A 15,472-nucleotide genomic window follows, 5' to 3' on the forward strand; every position below is an offset into this window, starting at 1 on the left:
CAGCTAGATGTATGTGATTGGTCGGAGATTTGGACAGTACTCACGTGTTATGTGTGCACGCATGCAGCTGTATATGCATGCACTAGCACTATAACCCAGCAACGCCAGGTCATAGTGCTAGTCAAATATTAAAACATTAAAATCATAGCAGTAAATTATAACATAATGATATACTTTCAGAAATCTTTATATACAAGATTGACTAAAGACAAAAGCTCTGAAATATATGTCAAAGTGTTTTATGACAAGATGCGGGAAGCAGAAGCTGAAATAAAGAATACTATAATGGTTAATACCAGTGATACATTGAGCTGCAAAAAAATGACGACTAATTCACCTCAGAAAGAAGTTAATAAAGGTATGGAAGTATTATTAATATATGATATAATTATTGATAATTTAGATAAGCTCTGTGTTTATATGTATGTGTGTACATATAAGTATGTGTGTGTATATCCTGACACCTCATTACCACTACCTTTTTCTCTCTCTTTCCAGCTAGAGGAGCCATGTATCTCCTCTACAGTAAGACACTGTTCCTATCTCTCTATCATACTATTGTGTCTCAACACCTGGTATAAAGTAGATTCCTCCTTCAAATCTGCTGGCAGAATCATTAGCATGCTGGGCAAAGTGCCTAGCAGAATTTCGTTTGTCTTTACATTCGGAGTTCTAATCCCACCGAGGTTGACTTTGCCTTTCATCCTTTCAGAGTCAATAAAATAAGTACCAGTTTTGTCCTGGGGTCGATGTAATCTACTCACCACTTCCCCAACATTGCTGGCCTTGTGCCAAAATTTGAAATAGATATATATCATGTACATACTGGTCATCTCTGTCAAACCAGTGTCATTCTCCACATTCTCCTCTTCTGCATCATCATCTCATCTGTGACTGCTTTAATTGTCATTCTCATCAATTCTCTATCATCATATCGTCAGCCCCAACACCATATCTGCTGCCACTACCTCACTTCTTACTACAAATCCTTCACTTCATTTCAACAATATTAATTCAAAGTTCTATTTCTGAGAAACAAAAGTGAAACAGAGTAAGAAAGATTTTTTTTCACACTGCCTGAAACTAGATTTATCCAGTTTTCTTTCCTTTCAATATTCTGGAATTTCGTGTCTTTTCTTTTACATTTTCCACAGTTAGAAGTGTTGATGGTATGTCCATCATCAGTAGTGAAGGAGACAGTTCTTTAAGCCGGGGTGTTGGTCACGCTGAAGAGATTGGATCTGGTGAAGAGTTTCATTCTAATAAGACAACAAGCTGGGAGGAAACAATGATACAAGATAAAAACAAAGTGTCTCCCCAGATTGCTGTACTCCAACCAATCTTGAGATTTTTACAGCTTCTTTGTGAAAATCACAACCGAGATTTACAGGTAGGTAACCAGTCTGCTAATTAGTTTGACACTGCTTACACTGTGTAACAAAATTTTTTTTTTTTTTTTTTGTCACCTTTCGGGATTTTACGGGACGGACCACGTCGCCGTATCGAGCGCGGGTATTTCCTATTTGCTTCTATCTAGAAATCAAAGGAAATTATTACTATTCCCTTCAGACTTTGCTTTTGTGACCTGGACATCAAATATTTTGAAACTAATCCATTTTCCATTACATTTCAAACAGATTCAGCACCGAGTGGCTGAAGCAGAAATATCATTATAGCAAATATTATGCTCAATACCACAGATTTTCTTATCAGTGACTTGACCATAACTATTTGAGCATGTCCCTTACTGGCTGACAACATGTGCATCTCTGATCATGAACAGGAGTAGTGGGAGATCATCATAACCATATGTTGAGAGGGATTCTTTGGAGGTTTGAATATGAGGGAGTGCCCAAAAGTAACTGGACAAAAGTAACTGTGGGACAAGCCCATTGTAGTTCAGGCTTCTACCACTGGAAGTCACTTGATGCAACCCTCAGGCATCAGTATGCTGACCAGTGTTGTTGGGTGAAGTCATACTGCCATGTAGTGCATCTTTGTTTTGCAGTGCTTCTCCCCTATTCGTTGATTTTTGCAATGGCTGAAACGAAAGAGCAGCATGCTTCTCTCTTTACTCTTTTACTTGTTTCAGTCATTTGACTGTGGCCATGCTGGAGCACCACCTTTAATCGAGCAACTCGACCCGGGACTTATTCTTTGTAATCCCAGTACTTATTCTATCAGTCTCTTTTGCTGAACCGCTAAGTGACGGGGACATAAACACACCAGCATCGGTTGTCAAGCAATACTAGGGGGACAAACACACACACAATCACACATATATATATACATATATACGACGGGCTTCTTTCAGTTTCCGTCTACCAAATCCACTCACAAGGCATTGGTCGGCCCGAGACTATAGTAGAAGACATTTGCCCAAGGTGCCACGCAGTGGGACTGAACCCAGAACCATGTGGTTGGTTAGCAAGCTACTTACCACACAGCCACTCTTGCTTCTGTGAATTTTTTTTTTTTTTTTGCTGGGTTAAAACAGCAACCAAAATAGTCATCGTGCTTCAAAAAAGCTGACAAAGATGCTGCCATGAGCAAAACCCAGGTTTACAAGGGGTTTTCACACTTTAGAAATGATCACTTGTTGCTTGAAGACCAACCTCATTCAGAGCAACTGTCGACCTCTCGAATGAATGCAAACATCAGGAAAATTCATGAACTGATTGTTCTTGGAGGACCATCATTGAACAATTGACAAACTTGTTGATATGATTGACAAATTTGTTGATAACTTGTTGATATGAACCAGGAGTTCCTTCCAACGAATTTTGAGTAAGGAATTATGAATGAAATGAGTTGCAGCAAAATTTGTGTCTTGCTTGCTCATGGAAGATTAAAAGCAGTCATGACTGAATGCGTGTCAGGAACTAAAAGAACAGTTGGAAGTTGATCCAGACCTTTTTTATGAAGGTCATCACTGGTGACAAAAACTGGTGCTACAGAATTTGCAGATGTAGAAGAGGTGAAGAAAAAAAAAACAATGGAGGCATTAAAAGGTATCACTTTGCTAGAGTTCCAGGGCAGTTTCAAACAGTGGAAAATGCATCTGGACTGATGCATTGCTTCAGATGAAGACTACTTTGATGGTGATAAGGGTGTAAACATGTAAAACTAAATGAACAAAATAATCGTGCAAAATTCCAGTTTCTTTTGGGTACCCCCTTGTAAATGTAACAAAAGCAAAGTTTGGAGGTAATATTAGCCATTTTTCATACTTTCCAGGGGCAAGCAAATAGGAAATAGCATTTGCTCCCCAACCTCAAAGAAATTGGGGTTTTTTTTCTGTTTTACTTCTTTGTGATTGTCTTCGTTATAGAAGTTATCTTAAAAGTACAGCCTACCAGGAACAGTAGTGTATCAAACTTTGTAGTGTCTAGTTTTGTAACACTAATTTATAGGTCAAAGTAATGCCAGGCTTTTCTTTGAATTGCAAGTGCCATCAGTATACTTGACTAATTCAGTACCACAGCTTCATAATCACCTGACATAATATTATGTCTGGGATTGCCTAAAGAACTTTTTGGTGGGAACGCTAGTGTCCCCTAATGCAATGATTAAGTGAAGGTATATGCATACCTTTTTATTTTATGTATTTATATATTTTTTTCTTTTACCATTTTTATTGTTTAATAAATTGTGTTCTTTTCCAATAATTTTGCTGTTAAAAATGATTTAAAATAATAAAATATTCAACCAACTATACCTCAACCCTTATTTCTTTTGAAAGAAATTATAAATATGTGAAGTATATTTGCCATCTAAATGTGGCTAACCACTAAGGGTGGATGTTACTGTAGCTTGTAGCCCCAGGAGAACATCTTCTCCAGCTGGCTATTGACACACTTTCTGTGCCCTATCGGTATTTGCAAAGGGAATCCATCCTTCCCATCGTCGACCTGACGTGTCAATAGCCAGCTGGAGAAGATGTTCTCCTGGGGCTACAAGCTACAGTAACATCTACCCTTAGTGGTTAGCCATATTTAGATGGCAAATATACTTCACATTGTCATGCAGTTACTGTTTATACCTCATTCAGAGATTTATTATTGCTAAATTATAAATAATTTCATAAAAATATCAAATTTCTGTCTAATTTATTTTTACTTGTTCCTTCAGAATTACTTAAGGAGTCAGAACAACAAATCAAACTATAATTTGGTGTGTGAGACCCTACAGTTCCTTGACTGCATCTGTGGAAGCACAACAGGTGGTCTAGGTTTGCTGGGTTTGTATATCAACGAACAAAATGTCGATCTCATTAATCAAACTTTGACAACACTAACAGAATATTGTCAAGGACCTTGTCATGAAAACCAGGTAAGCAATTTTTTTTTTTCATCTAGTTTCAGCTCATAAGCTGTGGCCATGCTGGGGCACTGCCATTTGGTGTTGCTACATAATTTTACTTCACGAATGCTTTTTAGCAATTGACATTTGGTGCATGAGAGAGTTTGATGCAGCTGCCCTCATCTGCACCTCCTGCCACGAAGTTGGTTCATATGGGACACCTGACAGGAAGAGGTCCAGCTTTATTTTGAAGACACCTACATCCACCTCATGCAGGTCTCTCAGGTCATTTGGGAGGATATTGAAGAGCTGTGGACCTCTGAAGTCGAGGCTATTGCAGTATTTTGTCATACATCTTGATGGCAAATTTGGAGTCCTTGGCACTATGCAGTGGTGCCCAGTTCTAATACTTGTGTAATTCTCGATGCCAAAGTTTGAGACAAGTCCTTCCAGGATCTTCCAGATGTATATTATGCATATGTTTCTCGCCTACGCTCCAAGGAATAGAGTCTTAATCTCTTGAGTCTTTCCCAATAGCTTTCATAATTTTGTAAAAATAAGTTCCTTCAGATTCATAAGTGGGATACTTCTACAAATTTGAATCATTAGAGGCACAGGGGTGGTTGTATACTTAAAAAGTTTGCTTTCTAATCACATGGATTTTGGTTTAGTCCCACTACATTGCTCCATGAGCAAGTGTCTTTCACTATAGCCCTAGGTTGACCAAAGCTTTGTAAGTTGATCTGGTTGATGGACACTGAAAGAAACCTGTTGTGTGTGTGTATATCTTTATCTTGACATCACATGATAGCTATAAGTGAGTTGTCACCATCAAACCTCACAAAAACATGTCTGGCCATAGGAAATATTACCTTGCTTGGAAACATGTGAAAGTTGACCACAGGAAAGGCGTCCATCCAATGAAAATCAATGATGATGAAGAAGAGGAGGAAGAGAGCAGTTTCAAATCTTTTTTGACTTATTTCCTTTTGGATGCCATTCCTATTACTAAATAAATGCTTAATCTTAAACCTGGGTGTAATTCCTATTTTCAATTTGATTTTTTTTGTCTATAAGGAAGAGAAGGAAGGACCGTTTCTATATTTACAGGTCTCCCTAGACTGGTGAGAATGATTCAGATGATGTTCAGCTTGAACTTGCATAGGTTGTTGTGGGTAGTAGAGACTGCTGTGGTTTCAATGATGAAGGATTGGGAAATAGCGTGTAGTGTGGGATTTGGATGGTAAAACAAATCCCACATGGTGAGAGAATGACAGATGGTGCATTGGATGAGGTCAGTGAAGGTGGTGTGCAGCTAGCTGTTGTGGGGCAACAGCTGTTACTGTTCTAGTTGTAGTAAAGGAGGAAGAAAGGCCAAAGCAGTGCATTTATGGGAGAGTGGTTGTAGTATGTGTGCTGGTAAGCAGTTAATGTTTCTGATGTATTTTGGCCTATTTTAGCTGTAGTTTAGGTTTTTGATGTTGTTTAGCATCAGCCCATCTCCAGATGCAGTTGTTCTTATGACTTTGTCATCAGTTACAGGCGTAGGAGTGGCTGTGTGCTAAGTAGCTTGCCTATTAACCACATGGTTCCGGGTTCAGTTCCACTGTGTGACACCTTGGGCAAGTGTCTTCTACTATAGCCTTGAGCCGACAAAAGCCTTGTGAGTGGATTTGGTAGACGGAAACTGAAAGAAGCCCGTTGTATATATGTGTGTATATATATATATGTATATATGTATGTGTGAGTGTGTGTATATGTTTGTGTGTCTGTGTTTGTCCCCCTAACATCGTTTGACAACCAATGCTGGTGTGTTTACGTCTCCGTAACTTAGCGGTTCAGCAAAACAGACCGATAGAATAAGTACTAGGCTTACAAAGAATAAGTCCTGGGGTCGGCTTGCTCGACTAATGGTGGTGCTCTAGCATGGCCACAGTCAAATGACTGAAACTCGTAAAAGAGTTATAACTTACTTTGGGTTTTCAAAAATTACATATCGCATCATATTTTATTATATGCTTAATATTTTTTGCTTTGATTTTTCAGAATGCAATCGCTATGCATGAGAGTAATGGAATTGATATAATTATTGCACTACTACTCAATGACATCAATTCCCTTGGCAAACAAGGAATGGGTTTAGTCCTTCGACTAAAGGTATTTCCAATTTAACCTATGGTTTATTAAGTGCATATTATTAACAATTTCTCATAAATTGTGCAGAATATGATCTACTTTTGACAATAACTCTATCAATTTTTCCATTCTTATAGCCATGCATATCTACAATAGAAATAATGAATCAAATTGCTTCAGACATGATTTTTAAATGACATCTAGCATAATTTTCATCCCTTTTCTTTTTTGTTTTGTTTTCTTTAAAATTGTAACATATGGTTCTCATGATACACTCAGATAACATAAACTATAGACTGTGGTGAGTTGTTACTGAGAATAAATTTTATGACTATGGAAGGTTATAAAAGACAGAATTTCCTTTCTCTTATGATTTCTTCCCAACATTATTTAAATGTTCTTTACAGGACAATGCTTCTAAATTACTCTTGGCAATCATGGAAAGCCGACATGATAGTGAGAATGCTGAAAGAATTTTGTACAACATGAACCCAAAACAACTTGTAAGTATGCTTTAGATATGCTAAACTTATATCACTAATTCTGGAATAATATCTATATTTCTCCTAATTTTGTGGGTATCTATAGCTATGGCTTGCTCTCTCTTCATATGTCTAATGAAGGTCTTAATAAGTTTGATATCAGCATTATTTTTGAATTAAGAGATACAATTGCAGAACAAATAAGATACCAACTAAATAAAATTTTCAGTTGTTCAGTGGAGAAGTTGAGTGGATTTAAGGGCAACACACTTATATCAGTTTCTTCAAAACATTAAAAAGGATTTTTTTCTTATGAATTTAAAATGATTTTTAAGTATTATTTCATGAATTATTGACACAGATAGGGATGATAAAGATGACAGCAGGGATTTTAGTGGTGGGAGCAGTAACAGCATTGTGTTTGTTTAATTTTTTGTGTTGTAATAAATGTGTGTGACTGAAATTACAATTGTCCTCATTTTTGTATTTCACCTGATTAAAGTGATGAAATAGGTAAATTATTTAAGACAGCATCAATTCAAAGCATCAATTTTGAAAAAAATTAAAAACATAAATATTGCAAAAGACAAGGATAAAACTATCATAATATTTATGTAAACTTTCTTAATCAATGTTTATTTGTTCCTTAACACAAACATTACAACCATAAATCAATATTTATCAAGATATATTTTTGTCTTTTTAGCTTCCAAATACTAATACTTTATCTGAATTGAAATTAGATTCTTAGTGGTACTTTGTTCTTCCCAAGCTGGAAATGCTGACTGCCCCACTTATTTTCTTCAATAATAATCATTTAAATATTATGGATTTTCAGTAGAATATTACATATTTACATAATAGACAAGTTTCCTATCTGGTAAGTTTAATAACAGCATTAAGCTAAATTTAATGCTGAACTTTGAAAGTATCATAAGGGTCTGTCTGTGACCAAATTCTATATAATTCAGTTTCAGATATTTCTGAATTGTTTCTATCTAAGAAAAAGCTAAAAAAAAAAAAAATTATAAAAAGTGATATAGTTTTACATCAATCGGAATGCTGAATTGAAACTACAAAACTTAGGGAAAATATTTCCAAATGCAAAACTTATTTATTAAGGAAATATGTTGCTAACCCAGGCTTATTTCTCTTTGTTGTTGTATTTCTGTGGCCTTCATGCATGCTTCTTCTTTCTTCTCAGTTCTTTCTTTATACCGAATTTTTTTTTTTCCTTTTCACATAACTATTTTGAAAATTTCCACCTCTTTGCTTACACCTATTGGCTGCCATACTGAATAGATTTCTTTCACATGTAAATATTCATATCATATTTATCTTTATTTTTCCTTTCTCGCTCTACTTTTGTCATAAGTACTTTTTCAGTTAAATTTTACATTCCCATTAATTTATTTTCCACTTTTTGTCAATAAATTATTTCCTTGGTAATCCATACAAAATGAAAGCAAATCTGCTTCTTATGATTTCTCAAGATTGTCCTTAATCCTTTTTTTTTTTTTCATCCCACTGCCATACATATGGTATCAGTTTGTATCACCCATTTGTTTTCACAGTTTGCCTGTGTCTGCCTTTACATCTTCTCACTAATTGATGTTTGCTGATGCTTCTCAAAACTGCATTCTTGCAGGTTGCTGCTATTGTTATGGTGTTTAGGCAGGACATCCTGGATGAAAACTCACAAAAACCTGAGGTGCCACTGCTAAAAGATTCTTGCCTCAAATTTTATTGTTTGCCAGCTTTTCCATTTTACTTTCTTTGAATGAGTTACTTGTAGAGACTGCATGCTTCTGCTTAAAGTCAAGAACCATATTTTCCTGGTTTCTTTTTTCCGTCAGTGTCTCTTTTACTGCCAAGTTCCAAGTAATCTGATGCTCATTGCTAAATAGATAGTTTGCTTTTATATTGAAATCAGAAAAGGTTTAGCAAAATATTTTGTTTTTCAGCTGGTTGTTTTCAACATTTTCTAGACATTTCTATGAATTATACTAGAAATGTTGTTGTTTTCCTTCTTTTTAACTTTTTTATGTATTTCAATAGAATATATTTTTCAGTTTGTCAATTTTATTTCTTTACAACTACATTATCCTTAATGTCTTGTAGTAGATATTCTTTAGCAGATCTGATAACACAGTCATTCTGATATTTCTACAGAGATTCACAGGAAATTTTTGTGGCATCAGATCAAGTATTTATAGAAGTCTATCAGTCATCTAACATTTTTATCTTTTGCTTTTTTTTAAATCCAGTTTTGAATTTATCTGGATTTAATTTTTTAAAGATCATTTACAAATTACAAATTCAAAGGATTTGTTTCTATACTGATATGAAACATCATCTTTTATGTTTGCTAAGACTTCTGGAAGATTTATTGGATATATAAATATGGGAGAATAATTTTACCTCTTATATTTGGATAAGTCTTTTTTGCAAGATTTGATGCAGTGATGTAGAGAAGATTAATATTCCTCCTGTTTATGTCCAGTAAGTTTTATAGAAGCCTTAAAATAGGAATGCTGTTAGAATATAGTTTTAAGCACGATTCATTTGGATAACTTTTCTTTTAACTCATTTTAACAAAATTTAGTTTGTAAATAATTGTTGCTTACAGGAATGAGCATAGAGTTGGCTAGTTGCTTGCTGTCTTGAAAGTTTTAGAAAAATATGCTATGCTTTTAATATCAGTCTATTATGAATTAAACTGCTACAGTAAATCCTAATATTTCGGAGTTGTACTTGTCTAGCAAGTGAGTCTGTGTTGAAACTGCAGTAAGTACATCATAGAAGAGTCATTTTAACCATTTGATATCACACAAAAACTGTTAAATTCACTTTTGATTTACATTTATGAAATGTCAAAATTTTCGTCAAACAACTGTGAAATTTAAAATAATAGTTTTTGTATGTTTTTAAATGGTCAAAATGACTCTTCCATAATGTAATTATAAAATCCTAAGAGTTCTCTTCAAAAGAAAAGTTTTATCAGATGAAATCAAACTTTTAGGTAGAACAAATACCATTGTTAGTTGTTAATTAAATTTTCAAAACAGTATTTGAAGAATTCAAGATTCAATTTAAATTTAATCAGTTTTATTTTTCATGTAACAACAGTTTATGATTGTTTCTTTTCTTTTCATTTCATTTTACTGTAAGCTAGAAAATCTCCCTAACATGTATTGGTAATAAAACTTTTAAGAGTTTGGCCTACTCAAGTGTTAAACTAAAGACTACAAATGAAAGTCTTCAGCTTAGTAATCAAAATATTACCAAAATATATATATTTTCTGTTCAGTTGTTACAAAGCTTGTAAGAGACTACAGTTACTCCCTATTATAAATATTTTAAGTGTAGGATCCATTCAAATGTAACATAAGAATCTTTAAAGAATGGTTTTGTTATATTAGTTTCTTGAAACTAAGAGACCTGGATGTTGTGTCATGTGAGAAAGTGGCTGAGAACTTTGAACATCATTAGTTGGTATGATTAAAACAGAACATTTTAGTAGTTGGTAGTCAGAAGAGATGGTACCTTGAAAGGGCAGAGACTTAGGATTGGATAAGTGTTGATACAAGAGCCTGAAGGTAAAAAGGTAGTTAACATTCAGGAGAGTACAGCCTTTACACTGGTTCCCATGTGGACCCTGGCTGATATTAGAAGTTTCAGTTAGGCATCAGTGTACAGTAGAAAATATTTAAAGATGGTCAGAGAGGGAGAATAAACTGTGTATCTGTGTAATGTTTGAGGCATGTTGGTGAGGTAATCTTTGCTGATCAGTCAGGTGACCTATACATAACTGATCTTGGTATGATTCGTCAGAGTTATTTAGAGGAACATTTATTGAAAATATATCATTTGGTATTTTGTGAAGGGATAAATGTATTTTATATATATTTGACTAATTTAGGATGAAGAGAAAGTCTTTGATTAAATTCTATGGTTGAGTGTGTCTTTAATTCATATGCTCATTTCTTTGATTTATTAGTCCTAGAAAGGAGAACTGCTAGAATAGTTTAATTTCACAAATTTTGTACAATGCTTTATATTCCTTGTTTAACGAGTGTTGGTTTACATGATCTTCAATTAGTATATTCAGTTATACAGCAGTCCTGAGGGTATTGTATTAAGTGCTAAAGATATTGATGTAGAGTTACTAATTTGTATGTCTTGCCAAGTAATAAGAATGCAGTTTATTATCTTCTCAGGATGAATTTTTTAATTGTTTTTTGTTGTTGTTTTTTCTTTTATACAGGCACACACAGAGGGGTAGGGGCATCAGTCTGTTTTTTTTTGTTTTTTTTTTTCATTTCAAATGTACCCCTCTATTCAGAATTCAAATATATTCTTCGAATATATATTCTATTAGCTTTTGTTTCTCAGCTGTTAGTTCAATTAGTGCTCATTCAAAAAATATGCAAATTGTCCAACTTGATATAATCACCAATGTGCAAAAACTAAAATTAATGAATGTGTTTAAGTTAGTTAATAATTGATTAAACAACATACGACTTTTACATTTGAAATTCATTTTTAAAATAATATGATTTTCATTAAAAGTGAATAAAAATATTTAGATTATTTATTACAAGATGATGCAACTCTTTCACAGGGATGACAACCACAATGGACCCTTCTTCCCTGGATACCATTCTTACTGTCACCTTTTATTGTTCATGTTTGGTTATGTATCTACTTTACAAATTATTATGATTACATGAGAGTAATAGGACTAAACAAGAATTCGGCTTTCAAAATTTTCATGAACTACAAAGAAGCCAATCTCTGAAATTCATGTAATAAATAGCCTGCTTGATTGGATTTATTATTTTCATAATCAAATAGGTGCTGCCTCTCCAAAGAAAAATAATGGCAAAAATGTTTGAATATATATTTATAATACATATATATCACCATGGTAATAACAGAAACATTGTAACTTGTCTGAATTTGACTAATAACTCAGAATGTATTTAATCCATTTAAACTAAACAATGTATCTGACTGACAGAAAACAAGATGACATACTGCTTAACATTGGGAAAAGAATCATCATCATCATCTTCATCATCGCTTAATGTCCGCTTTCCATGCTAGCATGGGTTGGACGGTTTGACTGAGGGCTGGCGAACCAGATGGCTGCCCCAGGCTCCAGTCTTGATCTGGCAGAGTTTCTACAGCTGGATGCCCTTCCTAACGTCAACCACTCCGAGAGTGTAGTGGGTGCTATTACATGCCACCAGCACGGGGGCCAGACAGGCAGTACTGGCAATGACCTCGTTCAAATCTTTTTACACATGCCACCGACACAGGTGCCATCCTTGTTGATGATGAAGGAGTGATGAATATTTTCAAGTACAGGAAAATTTTTAAGTGCAGGAGAATGCTATTTTGATTTATTAAATTATATTGGTTTCTGTATTCTTCAGTATGGATTTGTCATATGTAAAGAAGGCTCTAATATTTACATTTGTATTTGTGATAAGGATCAACATTTTTCTATGGCTGCATGAGAGCTGTGACTCTCATAATAAATGGCTCACAGTATATTTCTTTAAATTTCTAATTTATATAGGTGCACATGGCTGTCTAGTTAAAGAGAATGCTTCCTAACTACATGGTTTTGAGTTCAGTCTTCCAATGTGGCATCTTGAGCTTGTGTCTTCTACTATAGCTCCAGACTGACCAAAGTCTTGTGAGTGGGTTTTGTAAATGGAAACTGAAAGAAGCCTAGTGTCTATGTGTGTATGTGTATGAATTCATATTTTCTCATCTGAACACATTTGTTCATTGTAAACAGTGGCTTTGCTAGCAGTGTCATTTGCTTGCAGTCCACTATGAAAGCACATCTGAGTTTCTTGACATGCCTTGTCATGTTGAATGATCTTTGTGAACAAAAGGCTTGTCCATCTGGAGTCAGTTGTTTCTAGTTTTCCAGTTATACATATCCATGCTATTCATTGTTTGATAGACTGGGAGATTAATACTTCACCTGGAAACATATGGGGTTGATAACAGGAAGGACATCAAGCCATAGAAAACTTTGCCCAAACATACTTTTGTCTGACCCATGCAAGCATGGAAAAGAAGACATTTGAATGAAATGTACATACAGAAAAGTGCTATAATGTTTATGAGAAAACCAGTATACATAAAACTGCAAACTTAATTTAGTGTGTGTGTGTGTGTGAGAGAGAGAGAGAGAGAATTGGCAATATGATTTTTTTAAATGCTGTGAGGATTGATGTCTTTAAACTGAGTTGTTACCCTTCTGAAAGTCTTTGCATGTCATTGCTTATATATATATATATGAAACCATGCTAATTTCTTTCTTTGTTTTATTCCTTAAGCTTTAAACTTAATAAAGTGTTATTTTAAAGGCAAAAATATTCAATGTTTTTCAAATTTGGATTTTTATCTATTTTGGGAAACAGAAAGAATGCTATTATAATCTTGAAGTGAAGCAGAAGTTTTACTTTACAGGTCTACTGATGATATGATCTGTGTACTATTTTCATCTTATTAATGTTCTCTTTGTAAATTGATTAATGCCTGTGATATTCTGGCTTTTCTTTACAAGTATATATTCATATGAATTAATTTCGCATTTTGCTTTTTTTATCAATACCATATGTAATGTAGCTGTAGAATTACTAGTTCCAAGAATCCTTTCCAAATGTAGATTTCACCCAACCACCATTTTCTCTACAATGTTGGATCATCTAAACCTTACCTAATCAATGCAACACATATCACATCACCCTGCTACCCAACAATCTTCTGTCTTACAAACATCTATTTTTTTCAAATCAGTTAACTGGTCAGAGCTTCACAAGTTTTATACTGGCCATTCTTGGGACTAAATGTGCTTGTCTTTGACTTCTCCATCACAGCTAAGTGCATGATTGAAACTGTTCTCTTAAATCTGTCTCTCCATATGACCTCTTTCACTCAACGAAATGGCACAACTCCAGACCCCCAAATTGTCTGCTCACAATTGTGCCGCAGCAGTACAGACAAAAGATTCCACCTACATCACTTTAGGGAATTCACTTACCAACAAAGCTAAAAGACTTTTACTCATCACTGAAATTCCTGAAAGGTGACTATCAGGAAATCAAATAATGATTTTGTGTGCCACACAGCCTTCAAGCTCTATCACTTTTCAAAATGCATGGAGGACATTGCATCTTATAAGCAATGGTAGCATTACAATCAATACTCCTTCATCATTATCAAGACACAATTGCTATTAATATCAAGAGAACACTTTTTTAGCCACACCCTTCTAATACATGAACAACCATAGCAATCAAAATCATTAAAACTCACAATATGATCTCTCTACAGTGTGACTTCATATATATATATAACATTTCAAAACATCTTCCCAAAGACTAGGCTTCAGAAACAGAAAATACTGTGATCAATTGCTGACCCACTGCAAAGCTCAAGTAAAAACCACATTTGGAGGACTGCTCAATATCTGGTATAGTACTGTAGCTGCAATCCAACATTCTAGATTACATCCATTGGAATGTCATTTAACTAAGTGGCAAAATTTCATTCACGAACACACATCAACAACTGACCATAAGTCTACTGTTTCTAATCTCTGCTCCTCTGAACTATCAAGTTGCATACAACCCTTGTTAAGTTCTGAAACAGGATTCTCTTTGTAATATCCAAATCCTGCATTAAACACTGTGAAGTCATTCCTCCCCAAAGCTACAATCTTCTCAAATGTTTTCACACATTTTCCATCCAGACATCATCCTCATCATCGCCATTTAACATCCGCTTTCCATGCTAGCATGGGTTGGACGATTTTGACTGAGGGCTGGCGAACCAGATGGCTGCACCAGGCTCCAATTTTGATCTGACAGAGTTTCTACAGCTGGATGCCCTTCCTAATGCCAACCACTCCGAGAGTGTAGTGGGTGCTTTTTACGTGCCACCAGCATGGGGGCCAGTCAGGCAGTACTGGCAATGACCTTACTCAAATCTTTTTATACATGCCATCGGCACAGGTGCCAGTAAGGTGACGATTCTCTTTGTAATATCCAAATCCTGCATTAAACACTGTAAAGTCATTCCTCCCCAAAGCTTCAATCTTCTCAAATGTTTTCACACATTTTCCATCCAGACATCAACTTAAAAATCAAACAGAACATCAGTGACATGAGTCTGGATTGTGCAGACATTGTAAGCAGTGTTTCTCCCTCTTTTGTTTTATAACAGAAAGGTATCACTAAGTAGTTTATTGCATTTTGTCCACTCTCAGCCATAGTTCCAAATTCTACAAGAATCAGTTCTGCCTTTCAACTCACCACAGTTAGTAAAATATACAAGTAATATTTGGGGATCAATCCAACTAAATATACTGCCACAAAACTTTTGGATTTTATACTTTGCTGAAATAATATTTTTGTTGCTAAATGTTTGATTAGTATATTTTTTGTTTTCTTGTTTGTTTGTTTATTTCACCAATATTTTGATAAAATTGCTAAATTCATTTTGTTGTGATAAATATGTTTTTG

At 34.7% G+C, this 15,472-nt stretch overlaps 1 protein-coding gene across 12 annotated transcripts in view; it reads left to right on the forward strand.

The window, feature by feature from the left end:
- LOC115222534 (inositol 1,4,5-trisphosphate receptor type 1) overlaps window positions 1–15,472 on the forward strand; it is a 324,840-nt gene that overhangs the window by 278,050 nt on the left and 31,318 nt on the right. For 9 of the 12 annotated variants that reach the window (XM_036500553.1, XM_036500548.1, XM_029792802.2 and 6 more), the window contains 6 exons: window positions 181–358; window positions 1,155–1,390; window positions 4,132–4,332; window positions 6,349–6,459; window positions 6,846–6,941; window positions 8,569–8,631. In XM_036500553.1, coding sequence (XP_036356446.1) covers window positions 181–358; window positions 1,155–1,390; window positions 4,132–4,332; window positions 6,349–6,459; window positions 6,846–6,941; window positions 8,569–8,631 — 885 coding nt within the window. The remainder of the gene's footprint in view (window positions 1–180; window positions 359–1,154; window positions 1,391–4,131; window positions 4,333–6,348; window positions 6,460–6,845; window positions 6,942–8,568; window positions 8,632–15,472) is intronic. The other 3 variants (XM_036500552.1, XM_036500554.1, XM_029792859.2) reach the window with 1 other exon arrangement.

The sequence above is a fragment of the Octopus sinensis genome, linkage group LG2 (genome assembly GCF_006345805.1).
Source record: "Octopus sinensis linkage group LG2, ASM634580v1, whole genome shotgun sequence".
NCBI classification, from domain to species: domain Eukaryota; kingdom Metazoa; phylum Mollusca; class Cephalopoda; order Octopoda; family Octopodidae; genus Octopus; species Octopus sinensis.